The 25,116-nt window shown below is 48.9% G+C and overlaps 1 protein-coding gene across 1 annotated transcript in view; it reads right to left on the bottom strand.

Moving 5' to 3' along the window:
- The window catches only part of ctdp1 (CTD (carboxy-terminal domain, RNA polymerase II, polypeptide A) phosphatase, subunit 1), a 69,421-nt gene that overhangs the window by 30,628 nt on the left and 13,677 nt on the right, over window positions 1–25,116 (bottom strand). The window contains exons 9-12 of the mRNA XM_048993201.1: window positions 22,949–23,090; window positions 22,390–22,614; window positions 19,462–19,615; window positions 3,377–3,576 (exon numbers count right to left, since the gene is read on the bottom strand). Coding sequence (XP_048849158.1) covers window positions 3,377–3,576; window positions 19,462–19,615; window positions 22,390–22,614; window positions 22,949–23,090 — 721 coding nt within the window. The remainder of the gene's footprint in view (window positions 1–3,376; window positions 3,577–19,461; window positions 19,616–22,389; window positions 22,615–22,948; window positions 23,091–25,116) is intronic.

Raw genomic sequence — 25,116 nt, 5'->3', positions numbered from 1 at the left:
TTATTATTAAAACTGCAAATATAATTAGGAATAGTTTTAAACGAAAGGTAATGTGTATGAGATACTTATTTGCACATTGTAAAAATATGTCAAATAAAATTAAAAAGCATCACAATAATCATAATTAAATAAATGCCGTGTTCTCTAGTACCAAGTGTTGGTGCATATCTCCAGTGATAAGCACCCCGATAGCCAAATGTTCCCAAACTACTGACTATGACTGACGGTAACTAGCATTAGACATAACCAGCTCACAGCCACAATTAGCAAGCTTTCCACTGAACATTTAGAACATCTACTTCGGAATGTAGGTTCTGCCTGTATCGAACAATGTATTCATTTGCTTCATTAGGTGTTCAGACGAAAAATGATGTATCAGATTTACACAGTAAACCGCAAAAATGCAAAAGAATCGATAACTTGTTTTATCACCAATCATTATCAACATCATCAATCAGTAGCAGCTCTAGTTCTCTAATTGGTCTCCTGTTTTTTTATTTAAGTACTAGAAACAGGACATCAACATAAGCATCAACCTCGTACAATAGGTACCAAACCTATTCTCTTTTGTTATCATAATTGCAGGCAGAACTGGGCAGCTGGGGGGGGAGAGGTGCTCACAAAGACATGTGAACCTTTCATGTGCTTGGGTCAGCCAGCAGGCAGACACGCACGCACATACACACACTCGTGCACATACACGTGCACTCAAACACAGCCCCTCCCACTCCAGTGTGATTCCGAACGTATCGGCTATTAAAAGTTAAGGAACACAATTATGGTGGCCACCTGGGACTGGATGCAGAATCCATCAGGAAGCACGTGAAGATCTGGAGGAGCCCAAAAACTTTAATTAAAATAACATTCCGCTTCCAAAGGGCGGGAGGCCACGGGAATCAGAGCCACGTTTCCATGGTGCTCAGTGCTCACCTTAGCAACAGTTTCCCATCTATTCGTGTCTAAATGGGTGTCTGTGTTGCTGCGGTTACAGGGAAAACGAGACCCAGTGGCGTATGACGTGATTTCAGTCATTAGTTTGAAGCAAACCTTGGAGAACACAGTAATAAAATCAACCTTCCGGCTGAACATGGGCTGGGCGACCGAGTGTTTACACCCTGCAAACTGCAGACTCTGAGAACCTGGCAGTATTTCTGTGGGATCAGGGAGACATTTCAAAATCACGTCTGATGGAGGACTAAGGGTGGATCATCCCTGTGCCCTTCTGGCATGGAGCAGAGCCGTGTCATGCGGCCATACAGAAATACTTCAGAGCGACAGCGTGCAGCGTGACAGTGAGCCCAGCGACAGGGCAGCGCCATCCCCCGGCTCGCCATTAACGGCCCTCGTTTGCGTGCCTGCCGGCGATGAAGAGGGAGAGCGAGGAAACGCGGCGGTAAACAGTCGCCTTTGTCAGACGTAGGCCCTTTTCACGGCGCGCGGGTCCGATATCGCTTTCACCGTCTCCTGTTACGCTCCAGCGCTGCTGGTGTTCTGGTCCGACAAACCAGTCACGGTGGTCCCAGATGAGCGGCGTGACAGAGGCCCCCTCCCCCTCCGGAGGCCACGTGGTGCCATCAAAGTGTGGAGCGGCGTGGGATCGCGCAGGACTCCGTCATATTCGCTGTACCAGCACACCGGCTCATAGACCGTACCACGCGCAGCAGTCCGGCTCTATACGGGGAGCTCGGATCTTTGGGGACAGCAGGTGCCCAGTGAGCTGTGACCCCCCCCCACCAGTGTAGAGGGGCTCTGACAGTGGGGCTCTTCACTGCCGCATCCACAGACAGCGTCCGTCCCCTAAATTGGAGCTGATAAGGTATCTGTCAACACAGCATGAATGGCCAGGCCAACTGAAATCCAAGGGAGACTTAGCACTGCATTATATCACAGTCTCTCCCCCCCCCCCCCCCCCAATCGCTGTCAACACGTCCCCAAAGTCCCAGTGGCCAGGGAGCCGTTCGGCACGGCAGCGCAGCTTCTCCAGTAAATTGCAGGTTCCCCCCGACGATAAAACTCACCGCCACCCCCCTCAGTCACCCCACTCCCGGCCTGGCAGATGCCCGGGCCTCATCTCCCCCCCTTCCCAGCACAGAAGGAGAAAAAAAAAAAAAAAGCGAAAGATCACCCCGTGTCATAAAAAGACATGAAAGCAAACTAAGAGGGTAACCGTGTAGCATCTGCAAAGGGAGACCTGCCTTCCAGAAGACCTTATTTAGGCATGGAGGGAGATACTGCGATACAGGTCACTCTCTCGCGCTCATGACTTACCAGTGTTAATAAGGGGCCTGAAACTTCCCTTCAGTATCAGAGTTATCAAAATAAAGCAGAATTAAGTTAAAAATCAGCCACAATGACAAAATGTACAATGAAGAAATTAAATTTTAGTTCCACATAAAAAGGTGCAATTAAAGTAAATTACTTAGCCTACTTATATATATATATATATATATAATTGGTCCAGGAAACGAGCAAAGTGTATTAAGCCACCAAGCAGTCCACCTGGTGCGAGTTGCAGATCTCCCCACGCACAATCAGGGGGCTGCTCACCTGAGTGTCGCGCAGCTCGTTGTTTGGAAGTCTCTGGCAAAAAACATGAGTCAAGTTGGCCTAATGCAATTCCCCGTGAAGCTGGGGGTCGCTTGAGGGACTGGATCCCTCACAAGCCATTATTGAGCAGAGCACGACAAAAACACAAGACGCACAAAGCGTCAGCTTCAGGACGGAAATCACGCTCCTCAGCGGTGCGGACAGTGCAGCACGGAGAACAAGCTGAAGGGATCGATGAGAGGCTGCGGTGGTCAGGACACCAAGGTACCCTTCTAGATCAACCCTAAGCCAACAAAGGAATCCTCACCGTTACTGACATAATGTGGGCATATGGATACTTAGAGCCGACATACTGGATGTAAAAAGCACAGACACCCGTCCACACAGAAAAACTGATGATATTTTCAGTTCAAAAACACGTAGAGGTATTTTCAAAGAAAGGATACTGCAGTTCTTATTTAAACGCAGCAACACATTTAATTCAGAAAGGTCCTCCTTTTATGGTTCGTTAAAGAATCTCAAGACATAACAAGCAGGAGTGGAAATGTCCTCAGTGAAGAAACACTAGAAGGATTAATACACCAAGAGGTGGCACCAATGGCTGCCCTAGGAAACCACTCTGCTTCTACTGTGAAAGACGTGCTCCGCAATATCGCCTTGGCAACAAAGCAGGCCCCGTCCTCCAGACCAAAAACGGCATGAACCATGAACAATTCTGACAGGCAGTGAGTGGCCCTTTAAAAGGAGATTGAAACTGCATGGAAGAGGGCCAAAGGCTGTGCTAACAGTGACCACTAGGGGGCGATGGGGACATCATCCGGAAGCCCACCTGGGTGCCTTCCCATCTCCTGGGTGCAGCTCAGTTGCCGCCTCCATCGGCGTGCTCAGCAGCTTGGCGAGATCCTCCTCCCCATCATGCCCGCTCACTGCCACTGCAGCTTCTTCCTCCTCTTCATCTTCCTCCATCTTCTCCTCCTTCCTTTCTCCCTCGCTCTCATTATCGCTCTCCTCTCCGAGGATGTCATCCACCTATTCCAAAAAGGGAACATAACCGATAGCCTTCCTTTTATCATCTTTTTTTTTTTTTTATTTATTTGGCCCAGAGGGGGCACCACTGCAGACTCCCTTCTTTGTTTTCCAAATGGACCATCGCTCCCCCCTCCCAAAAAACTCCCTGTGGGTGACCCTGTCATCTCCAAGCCCCCTGCACCGTGATGCCAGCACCCCTGTGGACCAACACGCATGTCACGCCTACAAAGGCCACTGTCCATCCTGGTGTGGCCCGCCGAGCACATGGGGCCAGGGACCACCGCAAAACAGCCGCCGAGTTAAACTTTCGTGGCGTCAGTCCAATTTTCCTACTGTTCCTTTAAGGACATTCGACAGATTAAAGTTTATGGATCGAAAATACAGCTCTGGAAAAAATTTAAAGACTGCAACCAAAATTTCAGTGTCACTCATTTCTCAGTTTATATGTATGTACCTATATAAAATATAGATGTTTCGCAAACTCCAGCCTGGCTCTTCCCTGCTTCTCATTAATGAAGAGCTTCTTCCCTGCTTTATGGGTCTGCAGTCCTGCTTCTAGGAGCCTGATATGAACTGTCCTAGCAGTGCACTTCACACCTGCACTTAATTTCTCATTCCTTTTGAAGGTCACTTGACGTCATTCCACGATTCATGAGAAACTGTCAGATAAGTTAACGGTCATCTCTGCCATTACAAAGTTGCTTCTGCCCTTTGGCTGGTTTCTGGTCACTGCCAGTGTCTCCTGCTTCACCTTATTCTTGTGTACTGCTGTCTCAGAGATGTTGAGCCTGGATGCAACTTGCCGTTCAGTGCAGCTTTCTGTCAGCAAAACCATTAAACCAGGATTTGAAAATGCAGATTTTTAAAAAATATACAGTGGTCTCTTTTTTCCAGAGCTGCACATTGGGCAGAGACAAATCAAATCTGTTCGGTTAAAAAAGGGATGTAGTAACAACGCAGAAACGGACATTACGCTGGACACCGTGCAGGTAAGCCAGTTGTTTCTCGTATGGAAATCACAAGCACGGCACTTAACTTTCCTCGAATTAGAAATGCAGACTCGTAGGAAAGGAAGAAATGCTCGTGTTGCTCAAAATCCTTTGACTATTAATATGTCGCAGGCCCACATATAATTTAAAATCAGAAGAAAATGCCTGGAATTGACTTGAATTATTCATCAAGACATTTCAACATTTTGAGAGCAATCAGTAAGTAAAAAAAAAAAAAAAAAAAAGTCTCCGCCGGCTCGAAACGAACATGTAAAAACCCGCTATCATTCGTTCTGCTAACACAGAGGGCTTCCTTTTGGAATATTCGGGGCAGAGGAGCATCTACAGCCTGTGTGACCGAAAGTGAGCATATACTGAAGAGAGGACCCACTTGCGAGGCAGCAGTCCCAAGAACACAGGGTTAATAAATAGGAGCCGGGGGGGGGGGGGGGGGGTGGACTCTGGGGAGAATTCAGCACTTCGTGTTGTCCGGACAGTTTGGTTTTTACACAAACTCGAGAGCAGACTTCGCAGTAACACTGATTTAACACCGGCTTCAAACGTACACTTTGAACGTACTAATTCCTAACACGCCACAGTGACAAGTGCCCCCGTGAACCGGGACGCTGTACGAGGAGAATTTCCTCCTAATTCTGGAGCGACATCGTTACGCGTCATGAATGGCGGCGTCTAACTTTAACAGACAGGCTTCGCTTGCAGCTGCAGATGGCAGATCCCACTGCCCCGGCACCCACCAATCTCTGTTCGCACAGGCGGTTATGCTCCCAGTTAGGAAAAACTCCAAGCGGGACAACATATGCGGCTCCTCAACGAGACATCCAGAAAAGGCTGGGCTGGTCTCCCAGAGAATGACCGGAAAAATGGTCCCAGCACCTCGGAGAACCGCAAAGACTGGGTCAGCTTCCCGGGTAGAACGGCCAGAAAGGAATGTGTCGTCATCCCAAAGAATAGCTGCAACAGTCCGGTCCCCCCCCCCCCCCCCCCCCCCATGACCCTAACACCAGTGTGGCAGGATAGTCTGCAGCAGAGTAGACATAAGAGGCCCAAAACGTTTCCCACAAAAGTGAAGGGTTTTATTTTTCTATTTTCCCCTTTTCCTTCACATCCATGTAGGCAACATCAGTGCAATAACAGTATCAAAGAGCCCAAACAAAAACTGAGCCAAACGAAAATAAACAGGCAAAAGTTTGCCAGACTATGTCTTACTAGACCCTGTACAGAATAGCTGTTACATACCAGCCACAACACGTCACCTCCCTCATGACCCTCTCAAACTCAGGCCTTGGAGACTAATGCAGCCTAAGGAAAGCTGTAGTCCCACCCACCAGAGAAAACCTAACCCAAAACAATTAACCATCAGAAATCAATTAACTAAACAACAACACTGTTATTATAGTTAAAATAGTAAATCAAATGAACAAATACAAAATAAACAATAACACAAAACCAACTTCGAACACCCAGGTGTCCCATTGCCCCTAAAAATACATCTTAGGTAATAACAAATGAAACACCCCTGTCCAAATGGTTTCACCCACCAACCTCCCGCGAAGCCCCTCTATTTTACCAAAGTGGTACAGTCCCTCGGTTTCCCTGCATAAACCAGGAAGTTTAGGAAGTTTGAATGGTGTTAAGTAAACCGTAAACGGATATGCAATTACAAAGTCTGATCAATGAATGAGAATAATTTGGCAGCTAGTGTGTTTGCAATTATTGATACTAGATAAAGATAACACAGATGAGAAGAAGAATGACGATGAATATAATATGAGTATTTTAGCTGAAGCCGAATGCACAAACATTGCCAATTTAAAAATGCTGGCAGGCCTTTCCCTGCCCCTCTAACAAATTTGTATGATGGTTAAGTTATGACAAACGGTGGTAAATGACAAGCATGATTTATGAAACCAATAATATAAAACAGCATTAACAGTGAAGATAATGGGAATGGCGTCTGACAAGCGATAGGCCAGCTGAGATATTTAAGTTGGCCAGCAAAGGGCTGCCTGTGTGCTGCGTGTCCTTTTGCACAATCGGCGTTGAGCTGCCAGCTGTAATAAGAGAGAAATCCCCTAACCTCCAGGGTTTGATCCGCAAGGACTACATGCCTTTAACAACAAATAAAATAAATCTGAAGTTTATTATCACACAAGGACCTTAATCCTTCAGCTTCCCTGGTTCAGTATTCCTGCAGTCTATATTCTCTCTGTATTACCATGAGACACTGACTGAACTCTCAATACCGACCGCTGTCTGTTTATTTAAACCGGATCGAGCTAGAGAAGCTCCCAGGCAGCACAGCCATAATGTTTCAGCAAATGTCATTTATGAGGAACCGGGCTAATTCAAGGGAGATTGTCAGCCTCCCCCTCTAGCATCATGCCTCCAAGCAGCTGAGAGCTTCAGGGATCCAGCACGTCTGAAGCCAATGGGGCACAAAAGGCCAAAAACTTGCACCCATCAGGACCCCCCCAGCGGAGGAGCTCCGACGCAAAGGCTGGACTCCGGTGACCGCAGCAACACAATCACATCTGCACATTCACAAAAGGTCTACGGGCACTAAATGGGAGAGTGCGTGCGAACCCCCGGGGCCATGCCCCCATAATGACAGCCTGCGGCCGGCAAAGCCGTCCGAGGGCAGGGCGGGATGCAGGCTGACCTTTTGGAGAGTGCCGGGGAAGCGCTGCGTCACAGGGCTAATTCCTGTCTTGCAGTGAATGCACTGCGCCCAAGATCATTATCCATGAGCCTTAACGCTAGGAGACAGGCTTGCCAGCCCCGAACCGGCCGTGGAAGAAGATCTGCCCAATCTACTAGAACTTTGCACCTTCCCACAAAAGCCTAACAGAGAATATACTCGCCACTGTATGATGATTGACATAATAATAAAACATTTAAATCTGAATAACAGCCTTCAAGAGCCCAAAGATGTTTGCATTTGGGAAAACTGAGAACAAAAGAGCACGGAGGGGCAGTAATGCAGGGATGAAAATGAGGAGACAATCGAAATGATTTAAGCTGACAGTAGTAAACAAGGGAATAAAGAAATAAATGATAAATGAGCAGCAGTGCAATAATGGAGGAAAAAAAGTCTCAACGGTTAATAGAAAAACAGATTAAACAAGCAGATATAAGGGATGTAAGAGCGGGGAGGACAGGGAATGCAGGGAGGTCACAGATGACAGGGCGGGAATGCAGGAGGTGAAGGATGACAGGGCGGGAATGCAGAGAGGTGAAGGATGACAGGGCGGGAATGCAGGAGGGGCACAGAGATAAACGCTAACGGTTCTTACAGAGAGGATGCTGGGATGTATGGAGGAGTCAGAGCAGAGAGCGACGGCATGGATGGAGGCCGAGGGAATGGCCGCCTGCATGACAGAAATCGCCGAATGCTGTGCCACAGGCACTCTCTCACGGGCTCGCTGAGCGTGACGCAGGCTGCAGGAAGCCGGCGATACATAACGCGGGCGCGGACGGCACTAATATACTTTCATGCGACAGACACGCCGGCAGACCGTCTACGGTTTCTCACTCTGACGAATCTCCCTGTCACTCCTACCACATGGACCGGGCTGCACAGCGATAAGAGGGACCGCAGCGAACTCGGCAGGGGGGCTCCGTAAGCAGGCCACCGAGACCCCGCCGCTCCCCCGGGTGCCGACTTGATTCTTCAGCCATTTCATCCTCCGCTTGCCTCATGAGGTTCGCGTACGTCTCAGCTGAGCCGCACAGAGGGCAGTCAGACGGGCAGTTAAAAAAAAAAAAAAAGATTAAAACAATAAAACCTGTACATACAGGAATACAATGATGCGTAAAACTTTGGGTGCATGACCGCCTGTGAGACTGACATCTCATGGCTGAGCTATGCCAACATGGCAGCAGGAATCTCGAGAGTGAACCTTTACTCTTGAACACTGGGTTAGGGTGAGGTCTCTCACTGCAGGGAACTGCCCTGGGTGACAGTGGGTCAGTGATCCCCCCAGAATGCCTACAGACATCACCCCCTTTCTCGGGGTCCTGTCGCCAAAGCAACCAGACCCCACCTCACTGTTCCTGGGTTACCGGGTTACAGAAATGACACGAGCAAGAGACATGCCAGATTAGATGCAGACGAGGAAGATCGCGGGACATCAGGATTCACGCGGCCGGATCACACTGATGGAATACGCAGCAAACACACAGAGCCGCAGCGGTACCCCTCTCACTCGGCGGTCGCCGTGACGATGACCGCTGCAGGTCGTCACGGGCTGAACCGGGCCGCTGGCCAGTCGAATCAATACTGTGACGCGTATGGCTGCCAGCACCTCCCAGGAGTCACGGAATTGCGGAGACGGGGGGGGGGCACACTTGGTGTCAGGTGCGACACTGGTGCGCGGCCTTGCTGGCGGGGATGGAGTAACAGACAAGCTGAGTGCGGGTGACACCGATTCCCCTTCTCTGTTATTTTTTGCCCATTTTCACTTCGGGGACCAATTCACCGCTTATTTTCCACCTAGTATCAGGAAACGAAAAGAAATAACCAGAACCCACTTTCGAGAGACTTAAAAACTTACGAACTGTCTAATGACAGTAATTATAGGCAATTTACAATGGAGCTGAAGTCATTTTTAAATTATTTATATCTGTGGGAGCACTTTTCCACTGCACCAGGTACAAGTAGCAAAACAACAGCACTTCAAGGTGTTGGTTTTCCACTGGCGTAAAAACTGGTACCAGCGTTGAACGACATCGCAGCGCAAGGCTGGGTATTTTGTGTTGAATTGGAAAAATCTCCAAGGTATATTATAGGACTAGACGATGTGCAAAATTAATACCGACATCGCATGTTATGCACATGCAATTCTCACATTACAAGGACTGCGATAGTCAGCTGGGCTGAGATCAGACTTTTTCATACCTACATACTGCCCAGACATTATAGCGTCCCCAGCTGGTTTGGCACTCTGGATACTGGAACTTCTGGTACACGTACTCGATCGGAAGTTAAAGGAAAGGGGGAAAGTGCTGAAAGTGGAAAAGTATCCTGAGAGGCAGTTGCAGGTTCGAATCCCACACCCACAGTCAGTGTGTGAGGGGTTTGTGTGGGTTACCTGTGGGCACTCCAGGTTCCTCTCGCAGTCCAAACACGTCAATCGGTGACTTTAATTGCACGTAATTCGTAACTACGTACACGCCCAGTGATGTGCTAGACAAGCACACAAAAGACAGAAGCGTTTACCTTCTAACACAAGGATGCTCATTCAGTCCTGAAATACATGGTTAAAAACTTTCACAATGCTGCAGACCAAGATGAGGCAATGCTGAAATGGCAATAAAACGAAAATGTCAAGGCTGAATACCGCAATAATCGGGGGGAGGGCAAACAGACTAAAGCCGTGGAAACCATGTGACCCGACGAGCCGGAAAGTGAGTCGGCCAGGGGTTCGACAGGTCGCACTACTCGTGCTGTTTGCACAGCCTTATTGCACGAGCTGCCAGAGAACCACGTGTGTGGGAAATTTCAGGTGGAATTTACAGCCCGACATCAAAAGACCTAGCGGATGTGGAAAATCAGGGCAGAGAGCGTAGAATCAGGAGTTCAGGAGGTTAGCCCAGATGGCACCAAATTAATAAACTTGGGAAGCCAGATTTAACGACACTTTTACATGAGGCAGCAGTCAGAAGTCCTCAGTCAAATGTTAACAATGTTCCACAGTTTTTTACTCCGAGAGAGGAAATCTCATTTTGGGCACAAACAAAAACATCAGCGAAGCAGGCGGACTCCCGCATGTACCTCTTCCTTCCGGTAAAAGGTAAGGGGGTGTGGGTGCTGATGAGAACCTGAAAAATGGATTAATAAAACCTTAACCACAATGCAGTGGCGCTGAAATCAGAGCCAGCCGTCAGTTCAATTCCCATCCTTCAAGGTGTTTGTGGATCAGAGCCTCGAGCCTCCTAACAACGTGACGCCGACTGAGTCTGATATGAAGAGCACCCGAGAGGCCGGGGAGAATTTCATTACTGCCTCCTCAAAGGCTCACAATCGTGTCCCGACCGCTGTTGGCTACATGGAACCCCTCACCAGGAAATAAAGCGATAGTATGTGTCTGACAGGGGAAGAGAGACCACAGGTACGATGCTTCTCTATAGCCCGAGGGAGGTTCCAGAAAGGACCAGGCTAAGCTTTCATTTTATTTGAGGTTTTTTTGCCTGTTCTTGACAAATAGTATGCTTTGTCTGATGAACAGAGCTATGCAAGGAGAGTTATGTAAGCTCTATGATGTTGTCTGTCTGACATGTGAGAGACACAGAGGGGAGATGAGGCTCGACCGGCAGCTACAGTCGGCCGCCTGTCCATCCCGGGAGCAAGATGGGGGTCGGCACACACTACACCCCCCCGCCCCCCCACCCCACGTAATGCAGCAAGGCTGAGCACTGTTACAGCCCACATAGACCACCATCGTTTCCTTCCAGCTTTTCTATTTAGGGCCGGAGATTTTCTGTCGGCACAGAAACGAGGAAGGGTTAATTCCAGGAGGCAGACCAAAAGACTGACTGTTCATACCACATGGGGGATCTTTGCCAGCAGGGGAGGAGGCTGAAGGGTAACCTTATTTGCCAGAGTAAGACGGAGGGGGTGTCAAAAAGTACTGGGCAGCTTCAGCACCATGCTGCTCAACCGGTATGCACTAAATGGCTACTATAAACAGGTATCACCTCAGTGACCAGTGTCCCCGAACCGTGTTCCTCTGAGTCAGACTCAGACTCACATTGAGACTGAGTCAGACTCACATTCAGACTGAGTCAGGGTCAGATTCATATTCAGATGGAGTCAGATTCATATTCAGATGGAGTCAGATTCATATTCAGATGGAGTCAGATTCATATTCAGATGGAGTCAGATTCATATTCAGATGGAGTCAGAGTCAGGCACTGTCCTGAGTGGCAGAAAACCGTGCAACTGTCTCCCGTGGCTGAGAATAATGGCAGCTGTCATGTGAAGAGGCCGATGGGCGCTCTGTGCCTGTCAGTGCTACTGAAGATGAAACGGCTCCTCGCCCGACTGAACACCGACAGCTTTTAATGGAATTCAGGGGCTCCGTTCAATTATAGCGGCGGACTGCTTGTGTAACACAAAAGAACATCCAATTTCCAGCACTCGCTGAAAGGGCACTTTTCAGAATCAAATTAGACACCGTGTTAAGCTATTTCGCTGTTATTAAAGTTGAAGAAAGTACATGGAAAATAAATCAAGGCAAAAGCATGTTTATTTTAACATTTCATGTAAAACACATAAGCTGGAATCAGAGAGATGGATGGATAGATGGATTAACAGATGGACAGACGGATTAACATTTTACTCTCCAAAACAGGGCCGACGTTCTAAGGCAGCCTGGTACTACAGACCTGCCATCAAAAACCCCGGATCCCAAAATGTGATCAACATTTTACATTCAGCACTTGCTCTCTACAATGCAATGGTGGTCCTGGACCTTAACCTCCATGGGTCTGTAAATATTCACGCCAGGCAAAGCCCGGCCCCCTGATGCTGTGCTACTGAAACAGAGACATCGAGGGTATCCCGCAGGGACAAGGGTCTTCCCCGTCTCACTCTGTCTGCACTACTCAGTGCCAGACAGGGGCACACAGCCCAAATTACAGCTACAGAGGAAGACTAGGTCCGAGTCCTGCTGCTTCAACAAAGGCTGAAGATGAATGGCATTCCATGGCTCCGCTGGCCATCAAGCACCGCGTTTGTGTGATTGGCCGATACCTTTGCCAGGGGAGCCTATCGCCTGCCCCGTTTTGAACTTACCATCCATTTACGCAGCGGAATGTCTGATGAATCCTCCAGGGGTCTCCGGATCTGAGCCAGCACCCCCCCTTTCCTCTGATCCCTCAAAGAGAACTTCCCCCTTCCTCCGGAGCGGGCCAGGTCTAGCAGGTCTCGTCATTCACCAACTTGAGACAGTATGGCATGCCAGAGACGGACAGCCGCTCCTTTCTCGGCCATTCGCCGAAGAGGTACATTCCGATAACACACTCTAATCCCACGCTGAAAGCCCCCCACCCCCCACAGAGATTTCTGCAGGCGTTCACAGCGGGCGGCCCCACTGTGTGCTCAGGGACCGTTTTAATTGGACCGTGGACTCGTTTTTGCTCTCTCAATTAATTGCCTGGTGGGGGACCAGACAGGCAGAAACTATCTGGAGGTGAACTTCAGCAAGGAGGAAATCTAAAGCGATGCGTATTTGTACTGTGAAGGGAGCCATCTGAAACCCCCCCCCCCCCGCCCCCCACCTCCACATGGCTGCAGTAATTTATTAACAGCCCAGCTCAACTGAGCGGCTCATGACAGTTGTGCTGCTGGGACCTTGATACAAGAACTGGTATCATGTAAAACACAGAGGCACCGAAACCGTGGCAGACTGGCTGCTTATGGGCATAAAGCATACAGTCGATTCTAAAGCGGGGGGGGGGGACACACACACGGTCTAGCCTCCACCCCGCTCCCCGGGGCAACACAGAATGTTGTGATATACACTTATGGCCCACTCATCGAGGAGACTGAAGGAGGCCTCTCTTTTTAAAACTGCCCACACAAGGTAACCCACCAGCTAATCAGGTAAAAATTTCCATCAAGAAAAAAAAAAAAAAATTAAGTACAATCCTCCACAAAAACGCTAATTACCATTGGTAATTACGTGCCAGAATTGACGGCGCTGCTTAATGGTGGGTTGACGGCTGAGGCTGGACAGTCTGAACAATGGCGAGCATGAAAACATCTTCCTCCTGGTCAGCAGAGAGACTAAGGGAGCCCAAGTACAGCTCAATCAAGAAGATAATCGCTCCAGTGATTTAAATCATTTCTAAACGGATCGTGAAACTATTAAGAGCAATTTCTGTGCACTTGAGAGCGAAAATGAAAAGCAGCGTGAACTTTATGATGCTGGAAGAGGAGAATCTGGCCGAGGACGGGTCAGTTTACCTGGCACTGACATTAGTTACACAAAATGGAGCAATTTCAGCGAAACAGTTTGACTAGTGAGATGACAGACTTAAAAATTAAGCTATTCTCTTCATAAATTCTTCAGACATAAACATACATACATAGAATAATGTCAGTCATAACAGCATGAAGCACCGCTGGTCCTAGAGAGACAGCACCTACACTGTCCTGACATTAACACGCATCTCATTAGCCAGAGTTACATTGAAATCCACTTCCATTCTTGGCCACACAAACAAAGCCCACATAAACCGCAAAAATATATAAATTTAGGGTGTATACCTAGTCCCATAAAGGTTTATAATAGTTTTCTGTATGGCTTTCATCCAGTCCAATAAGGCTTTATAAGAAAGCTATTTCTGTACATTCACAGTGGGCCGATGGGGCAGATTAACTCACACATGCCCCAAGGTGTGATTAAATAGATAAATAAGGTCCCTCACTGGCACAAATCACCCTGCCGTGCCGTTATTAGGTACGGTGCAGAATTCACAGCCCCTGGCACCTTGTTTTACCAAGATGGAAAAATAATAAAGGTCCAGCAGAGAGGGGAAGTGTGAACACGAATTGGGCTGCCGAGCTTCCTGCCACCGGGAGGCGATAATGATTACGGGGAGGCGGGTTCGGGGCAAGGGGGCAAGGGTACAATGGCACTTCCTCTCTTCCTCTCAAGTCACGAGCGCCGCGTATGTGGGAAACGCACGATGCGTACTCTGACGGGAGTCGCAGTTCTGGACTCCTTCAAAGTGGCGGGATCAACCTCTGCCGGCTAAAGGGATCCTTCCCCTTCTCCCGGTATTCGGGAACTTCTGCAGAAGGGGAAAGTCGATCTTCTCAGATGCATTAGGAATACTTCACGGCCAGGAATGCCACAGGCTAATAGGTACGCGCAACCTCTCGGAGACGAAGGGGCAGGGAGCACGTATGCATGGGTACCAGCAAAATATGCCAGGCCTCAGAGCCGCACGGAGCTCTTCGGCAGTCATGGCGCGGGGCAGTGAGGGCACCTGTGACATTTAACCGGGACTGCGGCTGTCCGCCACGAAAATCAACCATCCAGGCCAATTAGGGGCAACTTCAGAGTGCCGCCAATGGGGTGTCGCTACGGGAGAGAGGCGCTGACATTTCAGATGCCGAATTCACGCGGTGTGTCTGCCACCGCCCCTGGAGCGTGACTGCCCCCCCCCCCCCCCACCCCACCCACAAGGCTTTTTGTCACTAAGAATTTGGCTTTTCACACCACAGGCATAAATTCGGATAAAAACAGAAACAGGAAGCAATCTTAGCACCTCACACAATCAACACGCTAAATGCGATCAGCTGTATCGCCTGAACGTCCTCAGCTAGGTCCTCTTAGGGGGCATCACAAATTATTTTTCACGTGTGCGCGCCCCTTTAAGACGTCACGCGTTACGTCTGCGCTGTTCCTGACGTCAGAAGCCAAGAACCAGATTCCAGGAGGAGGCCGTGAGAAGATCCATCTGAATTAAAGGAGCCGCACCGCACATGGAAATAAAAATATTTACACAGGGAACAGAAGAGCCAGTCGTTCAAAATAAAACACAACGTCCTTCACTAGAATGCAAGCAAGACACTTAGAATTAAGTAAATAATAGGATCCCAACTCTAAAGAGTGAATTGGTTAAACCCAATCTGGTATTTGAGCTTCAGAATGGTTTAATATTTAATTTGCGGCTAAAATGTCACATTTATGGCTGTCCTGTTTTGAGAGCCAACATGAGTATTTACATAATTCACAGTTCATCAATATTGACGGTAACATTTGTATACCAAGTGAGATCTGCCCATGCCTATGAACCAGTCCTATTTATGTGGGTTTGTAAGATAGATGGATGGATAGACTGGTAGGTTGATAGACAGATGGACTGGTGACTCAGGGTGAGAATTTTTGAATCAACAGGATACGGTTTAATCTATTAGGGCAACAATAATTCTGCATAAAATAACAAAGGAAGCTGAACTCCAGGGCAGGAATGAGAGCCTCGATCGGGGCTTGAAGAGCCTCTATGGGATGTTCACACACTAGCACCAGCCTTGTGAATGGAACCATCAGGAAAGAAAAGGTGCATCACGGAGCGAGAGGCTCTGCTGGGTCTCGTCGTTGGTCTGTGGGCGAACCCACCAAACGTGCAAATTGGCCCGCGGTCCGGTGGGAAGGTTATACGGCCGGACTCCCCACCTCTTCCTGCTGCACTACAGCGACACCTACAGGGTAGCACGCAGACTTCAGCCAGTTATAGAAACCGGTGACGTCTCTCCCAGGGGCCACTAACCACAAACGGGCCCCCCACTGAAACCCCAGTCTTATAATGCGGACGCCGACACACCTCACCGGTGGGCATTAACCCCCAGCAATGGTGGAGATTTCATAGCGTCCCATGCGGGCAGCAGCCAAGACGCCCCAGGAACAGCAAGGGGAGGACTGTAGTGTCCAAGGGGAGCAGGAAATGAATGAACCGACAGCAAGTGTCTGCCTCCAAACACACACACACACAGACACACACACACACGTACACACACACACAGACACACTCATACACAGATACAAAGACACACTCATTCACTCACACAGACACACACACACACACACACACACAGCTCCGATAGTCCTGCTATTGTGGGGATACTCCATTGATTTATATGAGAAAAACTCTAATACTAGCAAAGACAACCCTAACCCTACCCAGCCCTAACCTTAACCATAAGTAACCAAGCAAAATAAAGGACTTGCGTTCTTAGTTTTTTGACTTCATTTATAGATTTTTATTAAACTGAGGTACCCATTGCTGGGACTGAAAAAATGTCCCCATAAGATCAAAATATTAGGTTTTAAAATGTATACCCACCCACCCACCCAGACACACACACACACACACACACACAGTCATTCTATGTCGTTTGAGACTGCAACAGTTTACCAACATGCTTCAGAGACCAAACTGAGTGTGTTTGTCAAATAAAGCTTCAAAATGAAAATGCCACAGTAGAGCGGATACTAACTGACACCTTCGTAATTCCCAACAGGGGGAGCAGCTCCCCAGCTTCGCAGAACAGCTGGCCAGCTGCGACCCACGGCTGCACCCAAGTCCAACGTTTAATTGATATCAGCCACACAATGAACCTGATCCGACACCCAGTGAGACTGGCGTGAAGATGAATTTGCTAATCATTTTACTGTGTGACGTGCCGCAGAATCACAGTGGACAGAACTGGACAGGAATCAGGCTCGTTTAGAATGTGTGAATTTCACTATAGCAAAGGGAGCCTCTCCGGTGCTGAATGGGCAGGAACTGGCGGGAGGGTCACGGAAAACGCAAGAGACGAGCGACCGAGCCACACAAGACACACGACCCGAAGCCTGAAAGAGTAGGGTGGGGGGGGGGGGGGGGGGGGGCGGGGGGGGGGACCGACAACCCTAAGGGAGGTATTTTGTCCTTGCCTCACAAAGAGCTGCGTATCACGACCTCGTCAAGTCACTCTTGCCACGACCTCTGACCTCTGAATCGATCGTCAGGAGGCTTGAGTTTTCTCCAATCCCGATTCGGTGTGATCCCTCAAATGAGTCTGCGCTTGAGCTGTCTGGCGACTTAGTTATCTAGGAACGCGGCTAATTGGTGGGGCAGGGGAAGGAAGTGGAGGGAAAATCACAACAACAAAAACACTAACTGTGAAAAGATGTCAAAGGATTGTCCGATTTTTAATTAATCTCCTCACTAAGCCTTATGACAGTGCATAATAGTCGAAGGCGGGGGGGCAGGAGGGGGGCTCCAGGATCGGCTCCCTGAAGCGCTCATTAGGTTTCTGGCTTAAGACAGACGAGCAGCCCACCCAATGAGAGCCAGTCTCCCCCAGATTCTCTCTTGTGGGAGGAAAATACTTCTCGTAACATCTGTTGTCTTATACCCCTACCAAACAAGCAGGCAGAACTGCGCTAAAACTGCAGCAAACGCTCATAAGATTTAAACCAGCACATCCAGACGCCAGCAATCCCTGGCCAGCTAACATCTCAAACTCGAAGGCGGCCAGAGCGTCAGAGGAACGCTGAAACCCCCGCTCTGCATCTCAGTCCAGTACCCAGACAAATGGATTACATCTATTTCTTATGCAGAAAAACACACTTCTGCGGGAAAAAAGGCTCTGAGGGAACGTAAGTGGGGGCCCAAGGCCCTCCCAGGCGCGTCACAGTCAAAGCCGGCGGTGGCACTCAGCTTCCATTAGCGGCCGTGATGGGCGCAGACCCCACAGCCCGCCGGTGTGGACGCCGCCACCTGCCAAGGAGAACGCGCCGCCGAAACAGAGGCAAGGCTTTGATCAGCAGAAAAACCCCCCAGCTGACATGAAAGGGGGGGATCAGCCTCTTTATTATGGAGCCAGACAAACAGAAACTTCATTTTCCTGTGTTTTGGAGAAAAACTCCCTCTATAGGGTGAGGGGTTGGATAACAAGTACAATCTGCTGTAAGACTTCAACAGTTTGCCGTATTAATTTTCAGATTTGAGAGCCCAACATCACCTTGACATTAGACAGGACAATCTCAACTGATGACCTATTAAATTTAGTCTGGTTTAAGCACACCTTAACACATAATGCACTGTAACTATGTACAAACGAGATAGACAAGTAAAACAAGCAAGCACAGTTATATGAAGATTTTGGGATTTATAAAGAAACAGCATAAATAAAACATACCCGAAAAAATCCGCACATCTATGAATGGTATTAAAATGATTTGGAAGAAACTGAAGAAACATGTAGGGTTCAGATAGAAATGTTTATCTAAGTTGTATTCAGTCAGTTTCAGTGTTTGAAGAAATGCCTGTTAATAAATACAGAAATATTCTTATTATAACATTCAGCGTCCTAGTTTTCCAGTTCGGATTTTGCTTGAAACTAAATCTGATCTTTATAAGATATTTGACTGTGCTGTAAAAAAAAAGGGAATGTCTATTAATGTTAATATTTGAATTAACTCAGGAATTATTTTGTTTTTATATGTTGTGACACCTGGGTGTATTTACGGTAAACACTGGTACATGACTGGTCATAGAAGACACTGTTTACACTGATCATATGTATGATTTACATGGCATTGATGAAACATTAACTTTCATGATTACACTTCCAGAAGGTAATACTGGTACTGATTACCTTGCAATACTGTATTCTACCATTATACACTTTGTTTTAAGAGAATATTTCCAAAAATTGTACCCGGTGTATTGAGCTTAATGCAGTAACAGAGGGAATTGGAAATAAAGGCCTGACTCTAATACAAGCCTGCCTCTAAATAAAGGCCTGACTCTAAATAAAGGACTGACTCTAATACAAGCCTGCCTCTAAATAAAAGCCTGCCTCTAATACAAGCCTGCCTCTTAATAAAGGCCTGACTCTAAATAAAGGACTGCCTCTAATACAAGCCTGCCTCTAATACAAGCCTGCCTCTTAATAAAGGCCTGACTCTAAATAAAGGCCTGCTATTTCTGCAGCTTAGGTAAAGAAAGGCTCCAGCCGCTATTTGATGAAATATAGTATACCAGCATGGATAGACTCATGTTCATCCATCAATACGTCTATGTCTGGATGGTGAACTGTTTCAGCTGGTTTAGAGCCGATTCCGTCCCAAGGAAGCATGAGACCGTGGGTGCAGCACTCAAGCTATTAATAAAATAACTAATTTAACTACAAGCTATTAATAAAAAAAGACTAATGCAATGTTAGCACGCTCAGGGGTGGTTGAGCAGTCAGTCTTGGACCTCCAGAGGTTTTTCCTGTTCTGTAATTCTCCAGCGTTCTCTCTTTTCCTATTACCCTGTTCCCACTCTGTATAAATGGCTGGTCTTAGAGGCGCTTGGCTAGTGTCCATACCTCCTTGTCCATACTCTCCAGGTCCTCCTTGCAGAGCGTGTACAGCGGCATCGTCTCCGACATGCTGGGCTCCCGCTTCCGTCGCGACGGCCCCGGCTGCTCGTCATCCTGGCTCGGGGGGGCCCTGTCCTGCTGGGCGGGGGGATGTGCTGGCCTGCATGGCACCACAGACATAAGCGAACACGTTAAGAACACGGGCAGTCACCAGCCACCCCTCCCCCCCCCCCGCCGGGCCTGAGATAGAGCATGGGGCAGAACAGGTCGTGTCCCAGATTCTCCACACTCGGCTCCCGCTGGTCGCACTTCATCTCCTCCAGACACTAAATGTTCAACTTGGGGTTTATAGAGAAAAGGCTCCACGCAGGCAGGTGAGCGGCAAGCACACGGGGCCTCTCCAGTAACCATAGCAACTGAAATAGCTCTCCACCGGAAAGCGATGGAGAAAACAAGGACACACATGGCAGCGAGGGGGTGTTTAATCATGCAGGGCACTTTGCACAGGTTACTGTGTCCCGCCGGGAGAGAGTTTCCAACTGTGAAAGGGAATGTGACCCGTCGTAACTGAAAGGAAGAGCCGGATCGCTCAGGATGACCGATGAGGAAACGATACCCTCTCGCAGAAACACATCTTCTACTAACCCTCACACAAGCAGTCATGGCTTTGACTGATGTAATGCACGGCATGCTGGGAACTGAAGCAGGGACAGCACTGAATGGGCTTTTTACCCACAACACCTTTAAAATAAATGCAGAGCTGCCACAGAGCTCGAGTCGGCACAGGATTTCGCTCAGTATTTATGTGCGCTGATAGGGTCGATAAGACGACTCCATTCGTTTGATTTCGCTAATGAACTCTCCTTGTGCAGTGATAACCTGATCGAAGAACAAAAGTAAAAACTGTTGCGCCCATAAGCCGAGTCTGTTATACAAAAATAGGATTCCCAGCTGGGCGCAAGCTATGGAAGGCCATTCCGGTGAAGGAGCGGTTTCCGAAACACGCAGAACAGAGGAGCACAGTGCCTTCATCTCCACATCGGACATGGAGGGCCGGCCTGCCGATCCCGATAACATGCACTCCCCAGGGTAACAGGCTGGGCAGGAACTCCCACGTTTTCTGCACCCAGAGGCCTCATTAAAGTCCCAGCCATCCAGTTCAGTGAGTAAACATCTTAACATGTGGTCATGCTAATTTTCCTTGCTCCATTACCATTTCGCTTTGTTACTAAATAAGTTCCGTCGATTTTCCAGTACTGCTTCCCAAGAACATCGCAACACAACGCAACAGGTGCCATAATACTATAATACTAACATACTATTGCCAAATACTAGCAGTATACTGCCAAAATGAGTGCCCCCGGTCTCACGCCGAGGTATTACAGCTAGATCGAAGCAAAGCTGCTCTGATTTTCCTTCAGGACCTCATGACTGGAAATTCACCCTCGCTGACGGAATCACACGAAACCCGGTTCAAAGCGGCGCATTACACTTCAAAACTGAAAGGTGTTTATTAAGCCGACATTCGGCCCAAAGCGCAAACTCACCATGCCGTTATTCGCAGAGTTCAAACAGATGGCTTGAGAACATTTCGCTCCCATGCCGTTGAAAAGTGTTTAATACGCACTATCCCAATAAAATGGGAACAGGAAGCCCTGGAAAACACAGGATTTTTTCCTAACCCTATACTGGTTACAGGAACACGTTACTTGTCTGGTTTCTGAGAAGCATGAGGCGTCTCAGTCTCGCCCCCTGGTGACGATGCACGGTAAACCAAAAGGGCTATTGGCCAGCCAGAGGGAAACCACGGTAACCGCTCATCCTGCAGGTGAAGGATGGCCTTCACCTAAAACAGGGCCACCCACCGATTGAGGGACGAGAGGCCTGGATCCCACTGGACCCCATGAATTGTAACCAAAATGTGTTCCTCAGTAATTCAGTCATTCGCCCCTAACACCGGCGAGCCAGTAAAGTCGTCCGATTAGGTGGTGTGGTTTTAACACGCCCTACACCAGACGAGGAATTCTGTGACGACGGTGGCAGGCCTCGTTTTCCTGACACTTCCCCGTCGCCGCGGCCCGCTGCTCCCGCTGACGCAGCACCACGTTTTACACCCCATACTCACTCTTCCACGCTTTCCGCGTTCACCACATAATCGCCGTTTTTCTTGCGCCGGGAAGCAGCTGGAGATCTGATGAAAATCGCCAACAGCTGCGGCCCATGATGCTAAATCAGTCACGGTGCTCGTTCCAGCAGCGGACATTAATATTTACAAGCAGTGACTAACGTCAGGATGATATAAAGCCTAATTCAAAAACGAAATTAGGCAGGAATTCAAAAAAAAAAATAAATAAAAAAATAAAAAAAAATATATATATATATATATATATATATATATATATATATATATATATATATATATATATATATATATATATATATATATATAAAATGCTGCATACAGCTTTTCCAGGGCAGGGCACTAAATAAGCAGGCCTGTGTAGAGTCAGTACTGACAATTAAGACGAACAGAAAAACACGGCAGCATCACAATCCAGAGCACTGGAGAGAGACCCACTGCAGCAGTGTTGCAGTGTTTGCTTTGGAAGTTTAAGGGGTGACGTGAAACTGCAGAGAGCGCGGGAACACGAGGATTCTCCGAAGAAGGAACGCGACCCCAAAGGACCCCGCGATGATGTCATACTCGAAGAAGGACCGCGACCCCAAAGGACCCCGTGATGATGTCATACTCGAAGAAGGACCGTGACCCCAAAGGACTACGGCGTATGCAAATGATGACCAGGTACACTGTACCTGCAGGAGGACCACAACCTCAACAGACCAGCCTTAGGGACCCCCAAGGCTACACTGCATCTAAAAGAGCGCCACAACCCCAAAGGCCCCCTTTAATGGACCCCCACAATTGTGCTGTACCTGAAGGAGGACTGTGCCATATGCAGGGGCAGGGGGGCTGCAGAGGTATTCTGAAAGGAGAGCGGCCGTGACGCCTGCAGGCCCCTGCGGATGAGCTTCCCCGTCACGGGGTCGTACGTCCGCAGCTCTGGGGCCGGCGCCGGCTTGGGCTGGGGCGGCGCTGACTGGAGTGAGGCCAAGTGGATCCTGCCCTGGAGGTCGGGAAACGGGGCCGGGCTGCTGCTCCTGAGCCCCGAACGGCAATATTATAATTATTAATAAAGACGACTCACATCAGGTCATTATGTCATCAGGGTTACGCTCAGCATTAAAGGCACAGAATTAAAGGTGGGACATATTAAAACTGATGTGATCCATAATTAATAGTCAGCATGTGCCAGTAACAGTGCAGTGAATGTCTAGTGCAGTGTTGCCCATCCCGAACATCAGCTCTCTACTGGCAGGGAACAAAAACGTGGACTGCCAGTGAGTCCCCGAGGATCGGACTGGGAGACACTGGTGTAGAGAAAAACTCAGTCAGACAGTGCTGCGTACTCGCAGCTAGGGGGCGCCCTCTCACCTCTGCGCCCTGGTGTAGTCATCCTTCAGTGGGAAGAGCTGCTCCTCTACCCGCTCCCAGCGCTCCAGGCAGGTCCACAGCCAGTCGGGGTTCACCACGTGCAGATGCCGATACCCCTGGGCCTGGCGCACCTTCTCCGTGCCTGTGGGGTATGTGGGGGAAGGGGGGGGGGGGGTCAGGCAAAAACAGTCAGACACACAGAGCAAAGGCCAGCAGCGTCACATGACGTCACGTCCCGTCATGACAGAACGCTGGAGGAGTCTCAGCCCCGAACAGCATCAGGGGCTTCCGACGGTCACGAGACCTGCGGAAAGTTCCAGAAGCCGACAGGGGGGGCGACTCACCGAAGTGCCAGATAATAGATCTGTGTTTTGTTTGTAGGAATAAAGCCGCCCAACTATGTAACAATCTGACCATACTAGTGTTTCTCAACCCAGTCTCCGGCGACTGCCGGACGGCCCACATGCTCTCGCTCCCTCCCGGCTCCCGGCCAGACGGTCCACATCTTTGCTCTCTCCCAGCTCTCTACGGAGTGTCCCTAAGGACCAGACTGAGAAACACTGGACGAAATGGAAGGCAGCAGAAGCGAGAGGAAGATCGCCGCTGAATGCGGGGCTGTGCAGAGAGCAGTAGGTGCTGTTCAAACGCTCTGCTCCCCAAATGCTGAGTCAGTGCCCTTGGTGTTCACAGGCGGCTGCCTGAAAAAGGCTAATGAAACCGAGGCAAATGAAGGGCACAGCTGTAGACCTGGGCTTGCAATAAATACATTATTTAGCAGACAACTGAGGAAGCGGGGTCAGACAGTCCCCGGGGCAACTGGAGATTAAGGGCCTTACGATGACATCATTCGGCCGACCCTGGGACTTACACCGCCGACCTTCTGCTCCCGCGCGCAGCGTCTTACCTTGCTGAGCTGCACATCACTTTCCCTTAATGCCTGACACTCCCTCCCTGACACAGGAATGAGGAACCGCAGGAAGAATAGGGGCCCAAATCAGAATCAGAACCGCGCTCTGGTCGTGACCCCAGGATGACAGATACACGCCGCTCCGGACACATGGATACGGCCCCCGTGCCAAAGGCCACGCCCCCAACCTCTCACTCACTCGCCGCTATCCGCCGCATCACTTCCTCAGTATTTTAAACCTCTATTTCCCGTAAAGCTTTTTCTTAGCATTAATGGCTCCTACAAAACACAGGAAATAAAAAACGATACCCAAGAAGACTTCGAAGCATTTAAAGAAACAGTACCACCTAGCCCTGCAAAGGCAGGTTCGACTGCAAGTCACACACACACACACACACTCTTTGCCAGGGCATGTCGAAAAAGGGCACGAAGGACGAAGGCCCAGGGCCGTGACACTCACAAGCGATATCTGATACAGATTCTTGGGACTGTCTGTGACTTTAAAGGTCAGGACGTCAAGGAGATGAAAGCAGGGTCAGCCAGCAATCTGGATAACATCACCACGAAGGCTCAGCTGGGAGCTATAGACGTCACAAGTCCCAGGTCAACAGCCCTGCATATATACACAAAAGCCCAGCCGACTTGGAGGACACCATGTTTACAAATTGCGCCCCCTTGTGTTTACATACCTCAGCTATGCCTGTCCATTCATCTTCAGAAATGACCCACTCAGACAAACATATTCGGCAGCAACGATCAAACTGGAAACTTTTCCAGATTGCTTCAAAGCTGGCATCAGAATCATCGCAAACGTATAGCTTCCATCCCCCATGAAGGAACACGGAACGAGAGCTTCCAGCTTGGACCCCTTTACCGGAAGATGACCTCTCCAGCCAATCCTGCCTCACGTTAAGCTAATTGGATTTCACTGTCAGGAGGCTTTATAGGTGCCTCCCACGCCAGCTGTGAGAAGCACCCTCGCTGGCGCGGCCATGGGAAACCGCCTCCAGCCAATCGGAATCTAGACCAACCCGAGCTCAGAATGAAAGCAGTTGGCATTCAAGAAAGACCGTAATGAAGGGCCGCTCTGAAGATCTACCTTTTTAGTTACTCAGCAGGCATTTTTATCCAAACAGGTACATTTGAAGGTCAGCCAGTCCCTGGAGTTACTAGTGGTTAAGGGCCTTGCTTAAAAACTTAATGGTGAAATCAGTCTGCCGAGCATGGGATCTGAACCAGCAACCTTTGGATCACAGGCACA

The sequence above is a fragment of the Brienomyrus brachyistius genome, chromosome 23, assembly GCF_023856365.1.
Source record: "Brienomyrus brachyistius isolate T26 chromosome 23, BBRACH_0.4, whole genome shotgun sequence".
In the NCBI taxonomy this organism is placed as follows: Eukaryota; Metazoa; Chordata; class Actinopteri; order Osteoglossiformes; family Mormyridae; genus Brienomyrus; species Brienomyrus brachyistius.
Note: the sequence above shows the minus strand (reverse complement) of the source record. Positions and strands in the feature narration are given on the sequence as shown.